This window comes from Arvicanthis niloticus, chromosome 15 (assembly GCF_011762505.2).
Source record: "Arvicanthis niloticus isolate mArvNil1 chromosome 15, mArvNil1.pat.X, whole genome shotgun sequence".
Lineage (NCBI taxonomy): Eukaryota > Metazoa > Chordata > Mammalia > Rodentia > Muridae > Arvicanthis > Arvicanthis niloticus.
Window position 1 is genome coordinate 61930989 of NC_047672.1, and position 15689 is coordinate 61946677.

A 15689-nucleotide genomic window follows, 5' to 3' on the forward strand; every position below is an offset into this window, starting at 1 on the left:
GTCATTTCCCTAATTTTTTCTCAACCTGTTTATCTTTCAAGTAGAGGAAGGCTACTGATTTGTTTGAGCAGATTTTATCACCAGCCACTTTGCTGAAGTTGTTTATCAGGTTTAGGAGTTCTCTGGTGGAAGTTTTGGGGTGACTTAAGTATACTATCATATCATCTGCAAATGTGATATTTTGACTCTTCCTTTCCTATCTGTATCCTTTTGACTTCCTTTGGTTGTCTAATTGCTCTGGCTAGGACTTCCAGTACTATATTGAATAGGTAGGGCGAGAGTGAGCAGCCTTGTCTAGTTCCTGATTTTAGTGGGATTGCTTCAAGTTTCTCTCCATTTAGTTTGATGTTGGCTATTGATTTGCTGTATATTGCTTTTACTATGTTTAGGTATGGGCCTTGAATTCCTGATCTTTCCAAGAGTTTTACCATGAAGGGATATTGAATTTTGTCAAATGCTTTCTCAGCACCTAGTGAGATGATCATGTGGTTTTTTTTTTCTTTGAGTTTGTTTATGTAGTAGATTACATTGATGGATTTCTGAATATTGAACCATCCCTGCATTTCTGAGAATAAGCCTACTTGATCATGATAGATGATTGTTTTTATATGTTCTTGGATTCAGTTTGTGAGAATTTTTGTCGGGAGCCATAATGGGACAAGCTAATAATGAGCAGATGATCATCCTGAAATGCTTGCCTCGGATTATTATATAATCTGCGACGAGTGTGTCCCATTAGCAAGGCTGTGGTGGACGTGATTTTAGGAAAGATTCTTGTTATTAATATGCTTTTCCCATTATTATTATTATTAAACATATGCAACTATCACTAAGCAATAGCACTCCCCTTTGTAGCAGATCTCTGCAGATCCACGAAGATGTACTGTCGTGTAGTGATGCTATATAGACAAATAGATGACTTCTTAAGTCTTAATGATGATCCTATAAGAATTCCTAAAATTATATCAGTGATTATTAAGCTCTTTTATAACGGGACTGCTATTAAGTCCCTCGGGCATAGTCGAAACTGCAAAGAGAACTCTGCCAGTCTCTTGAGTGTTATCAGTTAGTTGCCCCAAGAGAGATAGTAACTGGACCTTCTCCTGCTCAGAGCACATTCCAAGAGGTCATAAAACAATTAGCCTAGGTTACTAGAGGGAATCCACAATTTATTATAGGTACCAGGACAGAAGAAAAAATATTGCCTGGGTTTATCTATACAAAACTTCACTAATTTCTTAAGTTATAGTTTCAAACGTTCTGCGAACCTGTGGAGCTAGACAGGTGATGAATGTCTAGTTAGATAATTACTCCTAATGGATATTCATGTAAACATTCTGTGTTGTAAACTTTTATTTCAATTTATGACTTGAATTTTGGTGTGAACTTGTGATGAATCTTGTAACATGTGACCATGTACTCTGAAAGATGTATAAGTTCTGAGGACAAAGAGATGAGAGTTAGTTAGAATGGTGAGTTAGAATGGTGAGTTAGAATAGTTAGAATGGTCAGTTAGAATAGCGAGTTAGTTAGTTAGAGTGAGTGTGTGAGTGAGTCAGTTAGTTAGTTAGGAGCCCTTTGTCTTTTCCTTTTCTTTTCCCCCTGCCTAGAATTTTTCTCCCTTAGAATTTTACTTTGTTAGAATCTCTTCTTCCCCACTCAGGACCTTTCCACGTTTCCCCTCAGATAGCTTTCATAGGATACTTTTTACACTTAATAAACTCTATAGCAACTTTTCTAAGTGTCTTTTCTTCCTGCAAGTTAGAACCCAGCAGTTCCTGCTGAGATAGAACTAAGTCCACATTGCCTAATCCTCTGCTGTTAGGCTACAGGTGTTAATCATTCTAGCCTGCAGTCTCTTACCCTCAGAAGAAGTTTTTAGGATAGTACAAGGCTATTTACTTAACTCCTTGCTGGACTTAGGGCCAGGATGCTGACTGCAGGTCAGCTACAGTAGCCATAGGGGCTGCCTCGAGAAGAACCGGACGGTGGGAGGAGGAGAAGAAAGAAGCAGCAGCTGCATCTCTCTCTCCCTCTCTCACCCCCAAGCCGGGGGTGAGGGGGTTGGCCCCCGGCAAATTTTATTGAGTATTTTTGCATCGATATTCATAAGGGAGATTTGTCTGAAGTTCTCTTTCTTTGTTGGGTCATTGTGAGGTTTAGGTATGAGTGTGATTGTAGCTTCACAGAACGAATTGAGTAGTGTTCCTTCTGTTTCAATTTGTGGAATAGTTTGAAGAGAATTGATATTAGGTCTTCCTTGAAGGTCTGATAGAATTCTGCACTAAAACCATCTGGTCCTGGGCTTTTTTTGGTGGGGAGACTTTAATGACTGCTGCTATTTCTTTAGAGGTTATGGAACTGTTTAGATGGTTTGTCTGCTCCTGATTTAATCTTGGTACCTGGTATCTGTCTAGAAAATTGTCCATTTCATCCAGATTTTCCAGTTTTGTTGAGTATAGGCCTTTGTAGCAGGATCTGATGATTTTTTGGATTTCCTCAGTTTCTGTTGTTATGTCTCCCTTTTCAGTTCTGATTTTATTAATTTTGATATTGTCTGTGTGCCCTCTGATTAGTCTGGCTAAGGGTTTATATATCTTCTTGATTTTCTCTAAGAACTAGCTCCTGGTTTTGTTTGTATTTTGTATAGTTGTTTCTATTTCTACTTGCTTGATTTCAGCCATGAGTTTGATTATTTCCTGCCCTCTACTTCTCTTGGGTGTATTTGCTTCTTTTTGTTCTAGAGCTTTCAGGTGTGTTGTCAAGTTGCTAGTGTATGCCCTCTCCAGTTTCTTTTTGTAGACACTTAGAGCTATGAGTTTTCCTCTTAGCACTGCTTTCATTGTGTCCCATAAGTTTGGGTATGTCTGTGCCTTCATTTTCATTAAATTCTAAAAAGTCTTTAATTTCTTTATTTCTTCCTTGACTAAGTCATCATTGAGTAGAGCATTGTTCAGTTTCCATGAGTCTCCCTTTGAGATTTCTTTATTTTTTTCTACTTCCATTTTTAGATCCTGGATGGTTTTGTTTAATTCCTTCACCTATTTGGTTGTGTTTTCTATTAATTTTTAAGGGATTTTTGTGTTTCCTCTTTAAGGGCTTTTACCTGTTTACCTGTGTTCTCCTGTATTTCTTTAAGGGAGTTATTTATGTCCTTCTTAAAGTCCTCTATCATCATCAAGAGAAGTGATTTTAGTTCTGAATCCTGCTTTTCCTGTGTGATGGGATGTCCAGGACTTGCTATGGTAGGAGAACTAGGTTCTGATGATGCCAGGTAACTTTGGTTTTTGTTGCTTATATTCTTGCACTTGCCTTTCATCATCTGGTTAACTCTAGTGCTACCTGCACTCACTGTCTCTGACTGGAGCCTGTCTTTCCAGTTATCTTGCTTGTGTCAGAACTCCTCAGAGTCTAGCTATCTCTGTGATCCTGTGATCCTGAGCTCCTGGGTGGAAGAGCTCTGGGACTCAGGCTTCCTCTGGGATCCTGAAATCCTGCTGCTCTGAGTGCAATGTTTCCTCTATTGCTCTGAGTGCAGTGGTTCCCCAGCTTCCCTGAGCGCAGTGGTTCCACCACTGCTCTAAGATGATTCAGGATATGGTGTCTTCACAGAAGCAGACCTACTAGGTGGCTGTCCCAGTCGAAAGGCCCTGGGTTTGTATGTTAGGTTCAATCCCCAGCACCACATAGCTATTGAGTGTAGAGGTAGCCTCCTGCAATCCTAGTATATAGAAGCAGAGGCAGAAGGATCAGAAGTAGAAGTGAGTTTGAGAACCTAGATTACATGAGATCCAGTCTCCAATGAGCAGACAAACAGGAAGAGAACTGCACTGTTAGGTTTTTAGAGTATATTTGAGAGTCAAGGATGCAGTAATAGTCATCACTGTGTTTCTTCTGGCAAGTGTACATCACTGAATTTAGGTTGTGTGTGGTCGGTCATACGCCTTCAGTAGGGCAGTATTTGAACAGATGTCCAAATGCTTGTACACAAATGAAGCTGAGTCACTTGAGTCTCTTTTTCATAATAAAATAAGTTTCATTTATTCTGTGCTTAGTTTTAATGGAAACCAAAGAAACATAAAAGGTTTATGTTTGTTTTGTTTGTTCTAGGTTACTACAATAATTCAGATGTCTTTGCCCAGCTGGAAGATGAAATGACCACGTAATTACATATTATCCTTACTATTATCTTATTAACATTTTCTGCATTGATCTAGTCACAGTAATATAGTTATAGTTTACATTATAATAATGAAATTAAAAGGTTTCAAGCTATCATTATTAGTTTTCAAGAAACAATCATTATAGTTTTTTAAACGTCTTTATATTCTTAAATATATTAAGGTTAAGCCTGAATCAAACTTACGTATGCATACCACATACACAGAAATTAGAGGAATTTAAAGTAGCCTTTTAGATATATTTGAATTCACAATAGTTATTTTCAATGGTTTCTTAGTGAGTAGTTTGCTTCCTGGCTATTTCCACTCATGATTTAATGCTAAGAGAAGCCAACAGAAATTCACTGAACTCCACATCTAATTCTAAACAGAAAATACCACACCCTACAAGAAATGTCACTCTGGCCTTAAGTCACATGGACAGACTTTTTATTTTGTTATTGATTTATGCAGATTGATAGTCTGTGCAACAGCTGTGTAATAGATGTCCAAAGGTGTGTTCTGGTGAATCAGATGACAATGGTTCTGTATTTTACCATGATTTCTCTGATAGATTTAAAGAAAGTTGAGGCAGAATAACATTTCAAAAGACAAAAATAAAATACTTATAAATATTACTGTGAAGAGGCATATTTTTAATACAGGAGAAACTCTACTATCTTAAATGCCTAAAATGTATTACATTAAAACACTGGTATTTTACCACATATAGTAATTTCTTGTTAAATGGGACTTCCTTTGAACTCTTTCTCACACTATCCTCTTGTACAATAATGAATTTTTACAGTTATATGTTAACTAAAATGTAATGTTCCAATTACATCTTCCTTAATAAGTATAGTTTATAACATGTAGCTTGAAGGATGATTTGCTTAGCAACATTCTTATAGATTGCTCTTGGAAATGTGTACATAATTAAAAGGCTGACTGTATTATATGTCTATTTTTAAATCTACTATTGGTATGAGCACTTTTATTCAACGATAGCAAAGAAAAAAAGAGTGTGTTTCAGTGGTAGAGCATTTTTCTAGCACAGATGAGACCCTAGGTCCCAGCCCATGCACTAGAAAATCAATAACAAGAAACAGGGTTTCTATTTAATGTATACATGGATTGCTCAGTGAAGCCATAGGACTTTTAGCTATAGAGGTACAGCAAGGAAACACGGTTTTAACTTTTCTAAAAGCTGTGGTTGAATGTTTAAACTGGGAGGAAAATGATTTGATTTATTGACCATTCGGTTAGCTCTCAATAGCCATTGGGCAAGTGCCACAGAAACATTAGTTTTCAATTGCCATTCATCTTCTAAGCTCTGCTAAACTAATAGTTCTCAAGAGCAGGGGACATCTCACCTCCTGGTTCTACTTTCTAATAAGTTCCACCATGTCTTTCCCACCTCCAAGAGGCATAGAAGACCCTCAAAGCTTCATGATTGGTGCTGATGTAAGAAAAGTAGAGAAGACTGTTGTGCTAGCACACTAAGAATCTCTCAAAATCACTGACACTCTCTGATAACTATCACGCACCAGGCACTGGCCTGAGTACATTTCAGACATATTGCATACTCTTCTCTCCATAATAGACAATTGGAGTTCAGGTTATTAAGCACCCTTAACTACAAGGTAGGTAGTTGAAGAGCTGGGGTTTGCCTCAAATCCATTTTTTTTTATATTGCCACAGACATAGGTGGATGCTAATCATTACAGTTCCTTATAACCTGTTCTTATTTGTTTTTTTTTTTTTTTTTTTTTTTTTTTCTGGATCTGCAGCATTTTAATTCTTCAGCATTGAAAACATTCAGATTGATTATTCTTTTTTTTTTGTTTGTTTTTTTTATTAGATCTTTCATTTACACTTCAGATACCATCCCGTTTCCCCATTCCCCCCCCTTAGAAAACCCCTATCCCATGCCCCCTTTTCCTTTTTGCATTTATACATTTTTTTAAGAAATGTTAATCATAGGCTTTATAAGTTTGGTATTGTTCAATCAGAGGTGTAACCCACTACCCAACCTAGATATATCAACTATCTTTGACTGGTGGAGATACATAAACATCTGCTTCCCTGTTTCCCCCCTCTATCTCTCTTTCATCACCTAGCTTCTCCTCTCCTTCTTCTTCTCCTCTTCTTACTCCTTTTCTTCCTCTCAGTACTCCTCCCACCTTAGCTCCTCCTACACATCACCCTTCCTGTTAAAAGGAAACTTTTCTCTCAAAATACAATTAGAGCATAATTATGCCTATTTGTACCAGTGAGGTACAAGATAGTCCTAATACCCAGTCCATCCTTTTGTTGACTAACCAGCACCTCTGTCATCTATCCTAATTAAAACACTTAGTTCTGAACCTGGCTTTTTCCTTGGCTTTAGGATGAATGTCAGCTGATGACCATACACTCAGATCTTTTCTCTCAAAGTAAATAGCTATAAGTTTTCAACCCCATCAGAAATCCAGAATGACTGAGTTGACTATAATTGTGGGAAGCACCAAGCATAGCTTCTAAAACTTAGCCAATTTATAGAGACCTCTGAACACCTGGACACTCGCTCTACTTCGAAACGTTGGAGCATCTGTTCTTCTGCCTTCTGGCCCAGGATCATCTGACAGACCTTAGTGCTGCAGAATTATTAAGGGCTGATTACTCTGTCTAGGCAGATATAATCAGTCGACTATTCTGCAAGTGTGTCCTTTTCTGAACAGTAATTTGTCTGTAGAAGGAAAGTGGCAATTCTTGCCTAGTGGCTGTCTCACCACAACTGGAGTAACTCCAAGGATGCTCAATTTCTTCTTAGAGTTTAACATAGGAAGCTGTCCGGAGCAGACAGGTCTCTAATGAAAATGAACATTAATACTGAAATGTTTGTCATGTCAATTCTAAGGATTTCTGATGTTTTGAAAACCAGCTATCCATGTAAGGTAATCTGGAGTGTTGCCTGTTAACTCCACTCAGCTATTTCTAAATAAAACATAGAGAACACCCTTATAATAAACTCCAAGTCATGAATTTGCTATAGTCCCTTAACTCACAGGCTGACCATCTCAAATCAGTTAAAAAAGTTAAAGAAGGACTGGGTCTAAGCTTTGTATTCCTAAGTGTGTTATACTGGTACAATGCCTATGAGAGTAACAATATTCATCTCACTCTTATATCACTAAAAAGCTCATGCCACTGAAAACCTTAAAATTTGTAAACAAAGTAAATTGGTGCCATTTAAGAATTTATATCTTCATCTTGATATTAATTATACAGATTTCTACTAATAGGTTATGGCTATGCAATAAACCCTAGCTAATCCTCTCTATTCCGACAAAACCCCTACTTTTTCCTAGGGAGACAGCCCAACATTTACCACCTTAGTCCCCATGCCCAGGGAATAGGGGCGCTGACTCATCATTAGCTTCTTCAAGCTGATTATGGGCGTTGAGATATTAGAAGAGGGGTGGGGGGGAGTGCAAGTTGACAATCCTCTGATGCTGTGTCTTCGCTGCCTCCAGATAGAATTCACGGACCTCAGAGGTTTGAGCAGGTCTGCCCAGCTTGCTTGTTGAGTAGATACACCAAGGTTGATCATTCTGCAATATACAATTCTCAAAACAAATTTTAGTATCAAGATAGGTTTTTTTTTTTTTTTAAAGAGGGCTGACATTTTATTAAGAATGTTGGTTCTAACCGCTTTTCTATTTTTCCCCTTTTATTGGATATAATATTTACATTTCAAATTTTATCCCCTTACCATATTTCCCCCACCACCCAGGAACCCCTTATCCCATCCTCCCTCCTCCTGCCTCTATGAAGGTGTTTACCCACCTACCCCCAGCCTCCCTCCCCACCCTCAGATTCCCCCCCCCTCAGTGCTCAGCCTTCAGGGTACCAATGATCTTGTCTCCCACCTATGCCCAACAGGGCCATCCTCCCCTACATATACAGCTGGAGTCATGTGTCTCTCCCTATGTGCTCCTGGGCTGGTGGTTTAGACCCTGGGGAGCTCTGGCTGGTTGGTATTCTTGCTCTCCTCACAGGGCCACCAGCCCTTATGGTTCACGGTTCCTTCAATTTACTCTCTGACTCCTCCATTGGGAACTTTGATCATATTAATGGATAGCTGTGGGTACCTGTCTCTGGGTATGTCCGACTCTGAGAGACCTCTAAGGAGACAGCCTTATCAGGCTGCTGTCAGCTTTCCCATCCTGACATCCATATCAGCGTCTATTTTTGATGACTGCCTATGGAATGAATACCCAGACACAATGGTCTCCCTACAACGCCCCCTTCAGATTCTGACCCACACTTTGTCTCCATATTTGCTCCCTTGGTTATTTAGTTACTCCTTCTAAGAAAGACCTAGGCATCCTCACTTGTTCTTTCTTCTTCATGAGCTTCATGTCGTCTGGTAGTTGAATCTTTGTTGTTTCAAACTTTTGGGCTAATCTCCGCTTATCAGTGAGTAAATACCATGTGTGTTCTTTTGTGATTGGGTTACCTCACTCAGGATGATATTTTCTAGATCCATCCATTTACCTAAGAATTTCTCGAATTCATTATTTTTAATAGCTGAGTAATATTCCATTGTATAAATGTACCACATTTTTTGTATCCATTCCTCTGTTGAAGGGCATCTGGGTTCTTTCCAGCTTCTGGCTATTATAAATAGGGCTGCTATGAACATAGTGGAGCATATGTCTTTGTTATTTGTTGAGGCATTTTCTGGGTATATACCCAGGAGTGGTATAGCTGGGTCCTCAGGTAGTGCTATGTCCAATTTTCTGAGGAACCGCCAGACTGACTTCCAAAGTGGTTGTACCAGCTTGCAACCCCACCAACAATGCAGGAGTGATCCTCTTTCTTCACATCCTCGCCAGCATCTACTATCACCTGAGTTTTTGATCTTAGCCATTCTGACTGGTGTGAGGTGGTATCTCAGTGTTGTTTTGATTTGCATTTCCCTGATGACTAAGGATGTTGAACATTTCTTAAGGTGCTTCTCGGCCATTCGAGTTTCCTCAGTTGAGAATTCTTTGTTTAGCTCTGTACCCCATTTTTTAATGGGGTTATTTTGTTGTTTGGCATCTAATTTCTTGAGTTCTTTGTAAATATTAGATATTAGCCCCCTATCAGATGTAGGATTGGTAATGATCTTTTCCCAATCTGTTGGTTGCCGTTTTGTCTTGTTGACAGTGTCCTTTGCCTTACAGAAGCTTTGCAATTTGATGAGGTCCCATTTGTCGATTCTTGATCTTAGAGCATAAGCCATTGGTGTTCTGTTCAGGAACTTTTCCCCTGTGCCTAGGTATTCGAGGGTCTTCCCCAACTTCTCTTCTAATATTTTCAGTGTACCTGGCTTTATGTGAAGGTCCTTTATCCACTTGGAGTTGAGCTTTGTGCAAGGGGATAAGAATGGATTAATTTGGATTCTTCTACATGTTGACCTCCAGTTGAGCCAGCACCACTTGTTGAAAATGCTGTCCTTTTTCCACTGGATGAATTTAGCTCCCTTGTCAAATATCAAGTGACCATAGGTATGCGGGTTCATTTCTGGGTCTTCAATTCTGTTCCATTGATCGTCCTTTCTGTCTCTGTACCAATACCAAGCAGTTTTTATCACTACTGCTCTGTAGTACAGTTTGAGGTCCGGAATGGTGATTCCCCCAGAGGTTCTTTTATTGTTGAGAATAGTTCTCGCTATCCTAGGTTTTTTGTTATTCCAAATGAATTTGTAAATTGCTCTTTCTATCTCTATGAAGAATTGATTTGGAATTTTGATGGGTATTGCATTGAATCTATAGATTGCTTTTGGCAGGATAGCCATTTTTACTAAGTTAATCCTGCCAATCCAGGAGCATGGGAGATCTTTCCATCTTCTGAGATGTTCTTCAATTTCTTTCTTGAGAGACTTGAAGTTCTTGTCATACAGATCTTTCACTTGCTTTGTTAGATTCACTCCAAGATAATTTATTTTATTCGTGGCTATTGTGAAGGGTGTCATTTCCCTGATTTCTTTCTCTGCCTGTTTATCCTTTGAGTAGAGGAAGGCTACTGATTTGTTTGAGTTGATTTTATATCCAGCCACATTGCTAAAGTTGTTTATCAGGTTTAGGAGTTCTCTGGTGGAAGTTTTAGGTTCACTTAAGTATACTATCATATCATCTGCAAATAGTGAAATTTTGACTTCTTCCTTTCCTATCTGTATACCTTTGACTTCCTTTTGTTGTCTAATTGCTCTAGCTAAGACTTCCAGTACTATATTGAATAGGTAAGGTGAGAGTGGGCAGCCTTGCCTAGTCCCTGGTCTTAGTGGGATTGCTTCAAGTTTCTCTCCATTTAGTTTGATGTTGGCTACTGGCTTGCTGTATATTGCTTTTACTATGTTTAGATATGGGCCTTGAATTCCTGATCTTTCCAAGACTTTTAACATGAAGGGATGTTGAATTTTGTCAAATGCTTTCTCAGCATCTAGTGATATGACCATGTGGTTTTTCTCTTTGAGTTTATTTATGTAGTGGATTACATTGATGGATTTCCGAATATTGAACCATCCCTGCATTCCTGGGATAAAGCCTACTTGATCTTGATGGATAATTGTTTTGATGTGTTGTTGGATTCGGTTTGCGAGAATTTTATTGAGTATTTTTGCATCAATATTCATAAGAGAGATTGGTCTGTAGTTCTCTTTCTTTGTTGGGTCTTTCTGTGGTTTAGGTATGAGTGTAATGGTAGCTTCATAGAATGAATTGGGTAGTGTTCCTTCTGTTTCTATTCGATGGAATAACTTGAAGAGGATTGGTATTAGGTCTTCCTTGAAGGTCTGAAAGAATTCTGCACTGAAACCATCTGGCCCCGGACATTTTTTGGTGGGAAGATTTTTAATGACTGTGTCTATTTCTTTAGGCGTTATGGGACTGTTTAGGTGGTTTATCTGCTCCTCGTTTAACTTTGGTACCTGGTATCTATCTAGAAAATTGTCCATTTCCTCCAGATTTTCCAATTTTGTTGAGTATAGGCCTTTGTAGTAGGATCTGATAATTTTTTTAATTTCCTCTGTTTCTGTTGTTATGTCTCCCTTTTCAGTTCTGATTTTATTAATTTGAATGCTGTCTCTGCGCCCTTTGGTTAGTCTGGCTAAGGGTTTGTCTATCTTGTTGATTTTCTCAAAGAACCAGCTCCTGGTTTTGTTGATATTTTGTATAGTTCTTTTTGTTTCGACTTGGTTGATTTCAGCCCTGAGTTTGACTATTTCCTGCCATCTACTCCTCTTGGGTATACTAGCTTCTTTTTGTTCTAATGCTTTCAGGTTTGCTGTCAAGTTGTTGATGTATGCTCTTTCCACTTTCTTTTTGTGAGCACTTAGAGCTATGATTTTTCCTCTTAGTACTGCTTTCAATGAGTCCCACATGTTTTGATATGATGTGTCCTCATTTTCATTTAAATCTAAAAAGTCTTTAATTTCTTTCTTAATTTCTTCCTTGACCAAGTTATCATTGAGTAGAGCATTGTTCAGTTGCCAAGTGTATGTCGGTTTTCTGATGTTTTTGTCCATGTCAAAGACAAGTCTTAATCCATGGTGGTCTGATAAGGTGCTGGGGATTATTTCAATCTTTTTGTATCTGTTGAGGCCTGTTTTGTGACCAATTATATGGTCTATTTTCGAGAAGGTACCATGAGGTGCTGAGAAGAAGGTGTATTCTTTTGTTTTAGGATGAAATGTTCTATAGATGTCAGTTAAGTCCAATTGGTTCATAACTTCTGTTAGTTTCATTGTGTCTCGATTTAGTTTCTGTTTCCATGATCTGTCCATAGCTGAGAGTGGGGTGTTCTGTTCTTATTTGTTAAGGATGGGGGATACCCAGAAAACTTAAGAAATAGATAGAAACTAGTTTTAAAAAACAGCATGTACAGTGTTCTTGTTTTTCAGGTACGCCTACTATTACACGGGGATTGGTGCTGGTGTGCTCATAGTTGCCTACATCCAAGTTTCATTTTGGTGCCTGGCAGCTGGAAGACAAATACACAAGATTAGGCAGAAGTTTTTTCATGCTATAATGAATCAGGAGATAGGCTGGTTTGACGTGCATGACGTTGGGGAGCTCAACACACGGCTCACAGAGTGAGTACTTCGTTTGATGCTGAAGTCAGATGTGGTCATGGTCTTGTTCTTCTTCATGCTGTGAAGCAGATACCACCAGCTCTGTTAGGAGTGCTGCTACATCACTGAGCAGAGTAAAGCCCCGTGGAAAGTACTGTGTCTTACACAGCTTCCTGTTCACAGCACCCTGGCAGGGAATGGGAGGCAGGGAGGGGGCTCCTGCTTGCCTGGCACTGAATGAGGGATTAGGCTGGCAGAATCAAGACTGAGCACAGCAGTGTGTACAAGGGAGCAACAACATGGCCTGTCTAGCCCCACTGAGCGCTATCCTGCCAGGGCTCCATGGCATCCTTGGACAACAATGGAAAGAAGGAAGGGGCTCCTGTCTGTCATCCTCTGCTTCATGGAAGACAGATAACTCAATGATTTTGTATTCATAGAGGACAGCACCATATGCATAAAGCAGAAATCTCTGAGCAGTTTGAAATTTCATAGTGAATAATTTTACACATCCCATGTTTGTATTCTGAGGCCATGTGGACTACAGAACATTGTTAATGATACATCTCCTACTGACAGCCTTCCCCCATCCCCACTTCCCCAAAGGACCAGGCATACCAAATTAATGTACATAGGTACAAATTAATGTACTCTGTCTTGGCAAAACAAAACTAGACTCAGGAGAAATGTTGTGTATCTGCAAATCTGACATTATGTGTAACCCAGTCTCTTTCTTCTTTTAGTGATGTCTCCAAAATTAATGAAGGAATTGGTGACAAGATTGGAATGTTCTTTCAGGCAATGGCAACATTTTTTGGTGGTTTTATAATAGGATTTACTCGTGGCTGGAAGCTAACCCTTGTGATTTTGGCCATCAGCCCTGTTCTTGGACTGTCAGCTGGTATTTGGGCAAAGGTAGGTGAAGCTCACGAGTCTAGATTTTAAACTCTTTCTCATGATTCATGCAAAAGTCTTTTAACCACAATAACCCTGTCTGTGAATTTTATATACAATTTCACACTTTCTGTTAAAATATCAGCAGGATATTTTATCAGCTAAGGGTAAAATATCAGCTGAGCTAACCCACAGTGCTTCATGCTGCCCTTAGCCATGTAATTATTTGTTAAAAAAGAAAAGAGAGAGAGAGAGAGAGAGAGAGAGAGAGAGAGAGAGAGAGAGATGAAAAAAGAGAAAAATCTTAAGTTCATCCTTTGCCTTCATGGGTAAAGATATGCTGAACCCATGAGATCTGTAAACATCTGTCTTAGTGACTTTCGTATTGTTGTGAAGAAATACATACAATGATCAGAAGAGCTCATATAGGGAAGAGTTGGGGCTGGCGTACAGTTTCCCAGGGTTAGTCCATTCCCATCATGGTGGAGCACATGGCTGCAGGCAAGAACAAAGGCACAGCACTGGAGCAGTGGCTGAGAGCTACATCTTTATCTCTAAGCTCCAGGCAGAGCAGTGGGGAAGGGAGAGTTAACTGGGAGTGGCATGGGCTAAATACCTGGGAATGGCATAGGCTAACTGGGAATGGCATGGGCTAACTGGGAATGGCATGGGCTAAATAACTGGGAATGGCATGGGCTAACTTGGAATGGCATGGGCTAACTGGGAATAGCATGGGCTAACTGGGAATGGCATGGGCTAACTGGGAATGGCATGGGCTAACTGGGAATGGCATGGGCTAACTGGGAATGGCATAGGCTAACTGGGAATGGCATGGGCTAAATAACTGGGAATGGCATGGGCTAAATAACTGGGAATGGCATGGACTAAATAACTGGGAATGGCATGGGCTAAATAACTGGGAATGGCATAAGCTAACTGGGAATGGCATGGGCTAACTGGGAATGGCATAAGCTAACTGGGAATGGCATGGGCTAACTGGGAATGGCATAGGCTAACTGGGAATGACATAGGCTAACTGGGACTGGCATGGGCTCTTTAAACCTCAAAACCCACCCCAAGGCCACTCCTCCTAATCCTTCCCAAAACAGTGTTACCAATTGGAAACCAGGTATTCAAATGTCTGAGCTCATGAGAGTCAGTCCCATTTAAACTACCAAAATCACTAATAAATGACAGTGGCAATTTCTAATTTCTTTAAAGAAAGTAGAGATTCAAATTCAGTGAACAACGACTGTCTCATTCAATTTTCAGTTTAATTTTGTAATACATTTTCCATGTCTGGGTCAGCATACAATTCATTTTATAAGATCACTTAATGCAACTGTACCATATGGTGGAAAGATTGGCCCAGCATATAGATTTTGTGAGATTACATGTAAGATATAAGAAATCAAAGTCCAACCAAAGTGATGCCTGCCTAACACAGGAGAAGTCAGGCTGAAAAGGTGAGAAGCTTTTGGAACTTTCCCCTGTCTGATGGATGTTGTTTTGTTATTGCAAACAGTAACTGTCACTGATTAAGCATCTTCTAAATCCACCAGATACCTGTGAAGCATAGGTATCACTCACTTAGCAGTCAGAGTAACTGAAGTCCTGAACACTGTTAATTTGTTACCCAGGGGACCATGATGGGAATGGTGTTCCTGGTTGTTACAGTCAGCTGAGAGCTGGCAAAGTTCCTTTTATTGGTTTGATTTTTCTGCTTAGTAGAACATTGAAAAGATTAGGTGGAAATTTTTCACAACAGAACTTAATGAAAAACTACTGATTACCTTCCCTAAGTTGGGAAAACAGACTAGTACTTAATTTTTTAATAACTAATCTTACCTTGCTTCTGATACTATTTATTTAATATAGACAACCCTTGGATTTTATTTTAATCTCTGATCTTTGATAATATTTTTATATAATTTTATGTATGTTTCTTAATCTTTCATTTTGGCTATATTAAAAATGATATGTGTCCTGGTTCCCTAATATTATAGACAAAATGTCTAGAATGTGATAGAAAATTCCATCATGCTCACAACCAGGAAATGCCACAAACACTCCTACATACACTTAGCTGCTTCACACAGAGACATAAATAAGATGTTGAAATGATCAGATTATAATTTTAAAATAATTACCATAAAAATGCTCTACTAATTTATAAAATCTTTTGAGACAATAGCAAAAACTCACCAGCTAATTATTAAAAAGCAAAAAACCACAACCGAGAACTGAGAGACATAACAGTAAAAAGAGCCATGTTGTATGGGTTCTTTCAGTCTATTCAAATGGAAATTACATAGTAGAATATAGAATATTCAGAATCAGTGAATCTGAAAGACAGAAAATGAGGAAAGCCTGCATCATGTGTGACAATAAGAAAAAGTTGATATAATCGCTGTGAGTCTCAAAAAAGAGAAAGACTATGGAGCTTATGGATGAATTCAAGACCCAGTGGCTGATAAACACAATGATCAGATCCAAGAAGTTAATCTAACCCCAAGCGGGATAAAATCAAAGAA

The 15689-nt window shown here is 39.0% G+C and overlaps 1 protein-coding gene across 2 annotated transcripts in view; it reads left to right on the forward strand.

Annotated features, from left to right (window-relative positions):
• Abcb1 (ATP binding cassette subfamily B member 1) overlaps window positions 1-15689 on the forward strand; it is a 159857-nt gene that overhangs the window by 96274 nt on the left and 47894 nt on the right. For both annotated transcript variants that reach the window (XM_076913103.1, XM_034519162.2), the window contains 3 exons: window positions 4111-4162; window positions 12091-12282; window positions 13005-13176. In XM_076913103.1, coding sequence (XP_076769218.1) covers window positions 4111-4162; window positions 12091-12282; window positions 13005-13176 — 416 coding nt within the window. The remainder of the gene's footprint in view (window positions 1-4110; window positions 4163-12090; window positions 12283-13004; window positions 13177-15689) is intronic.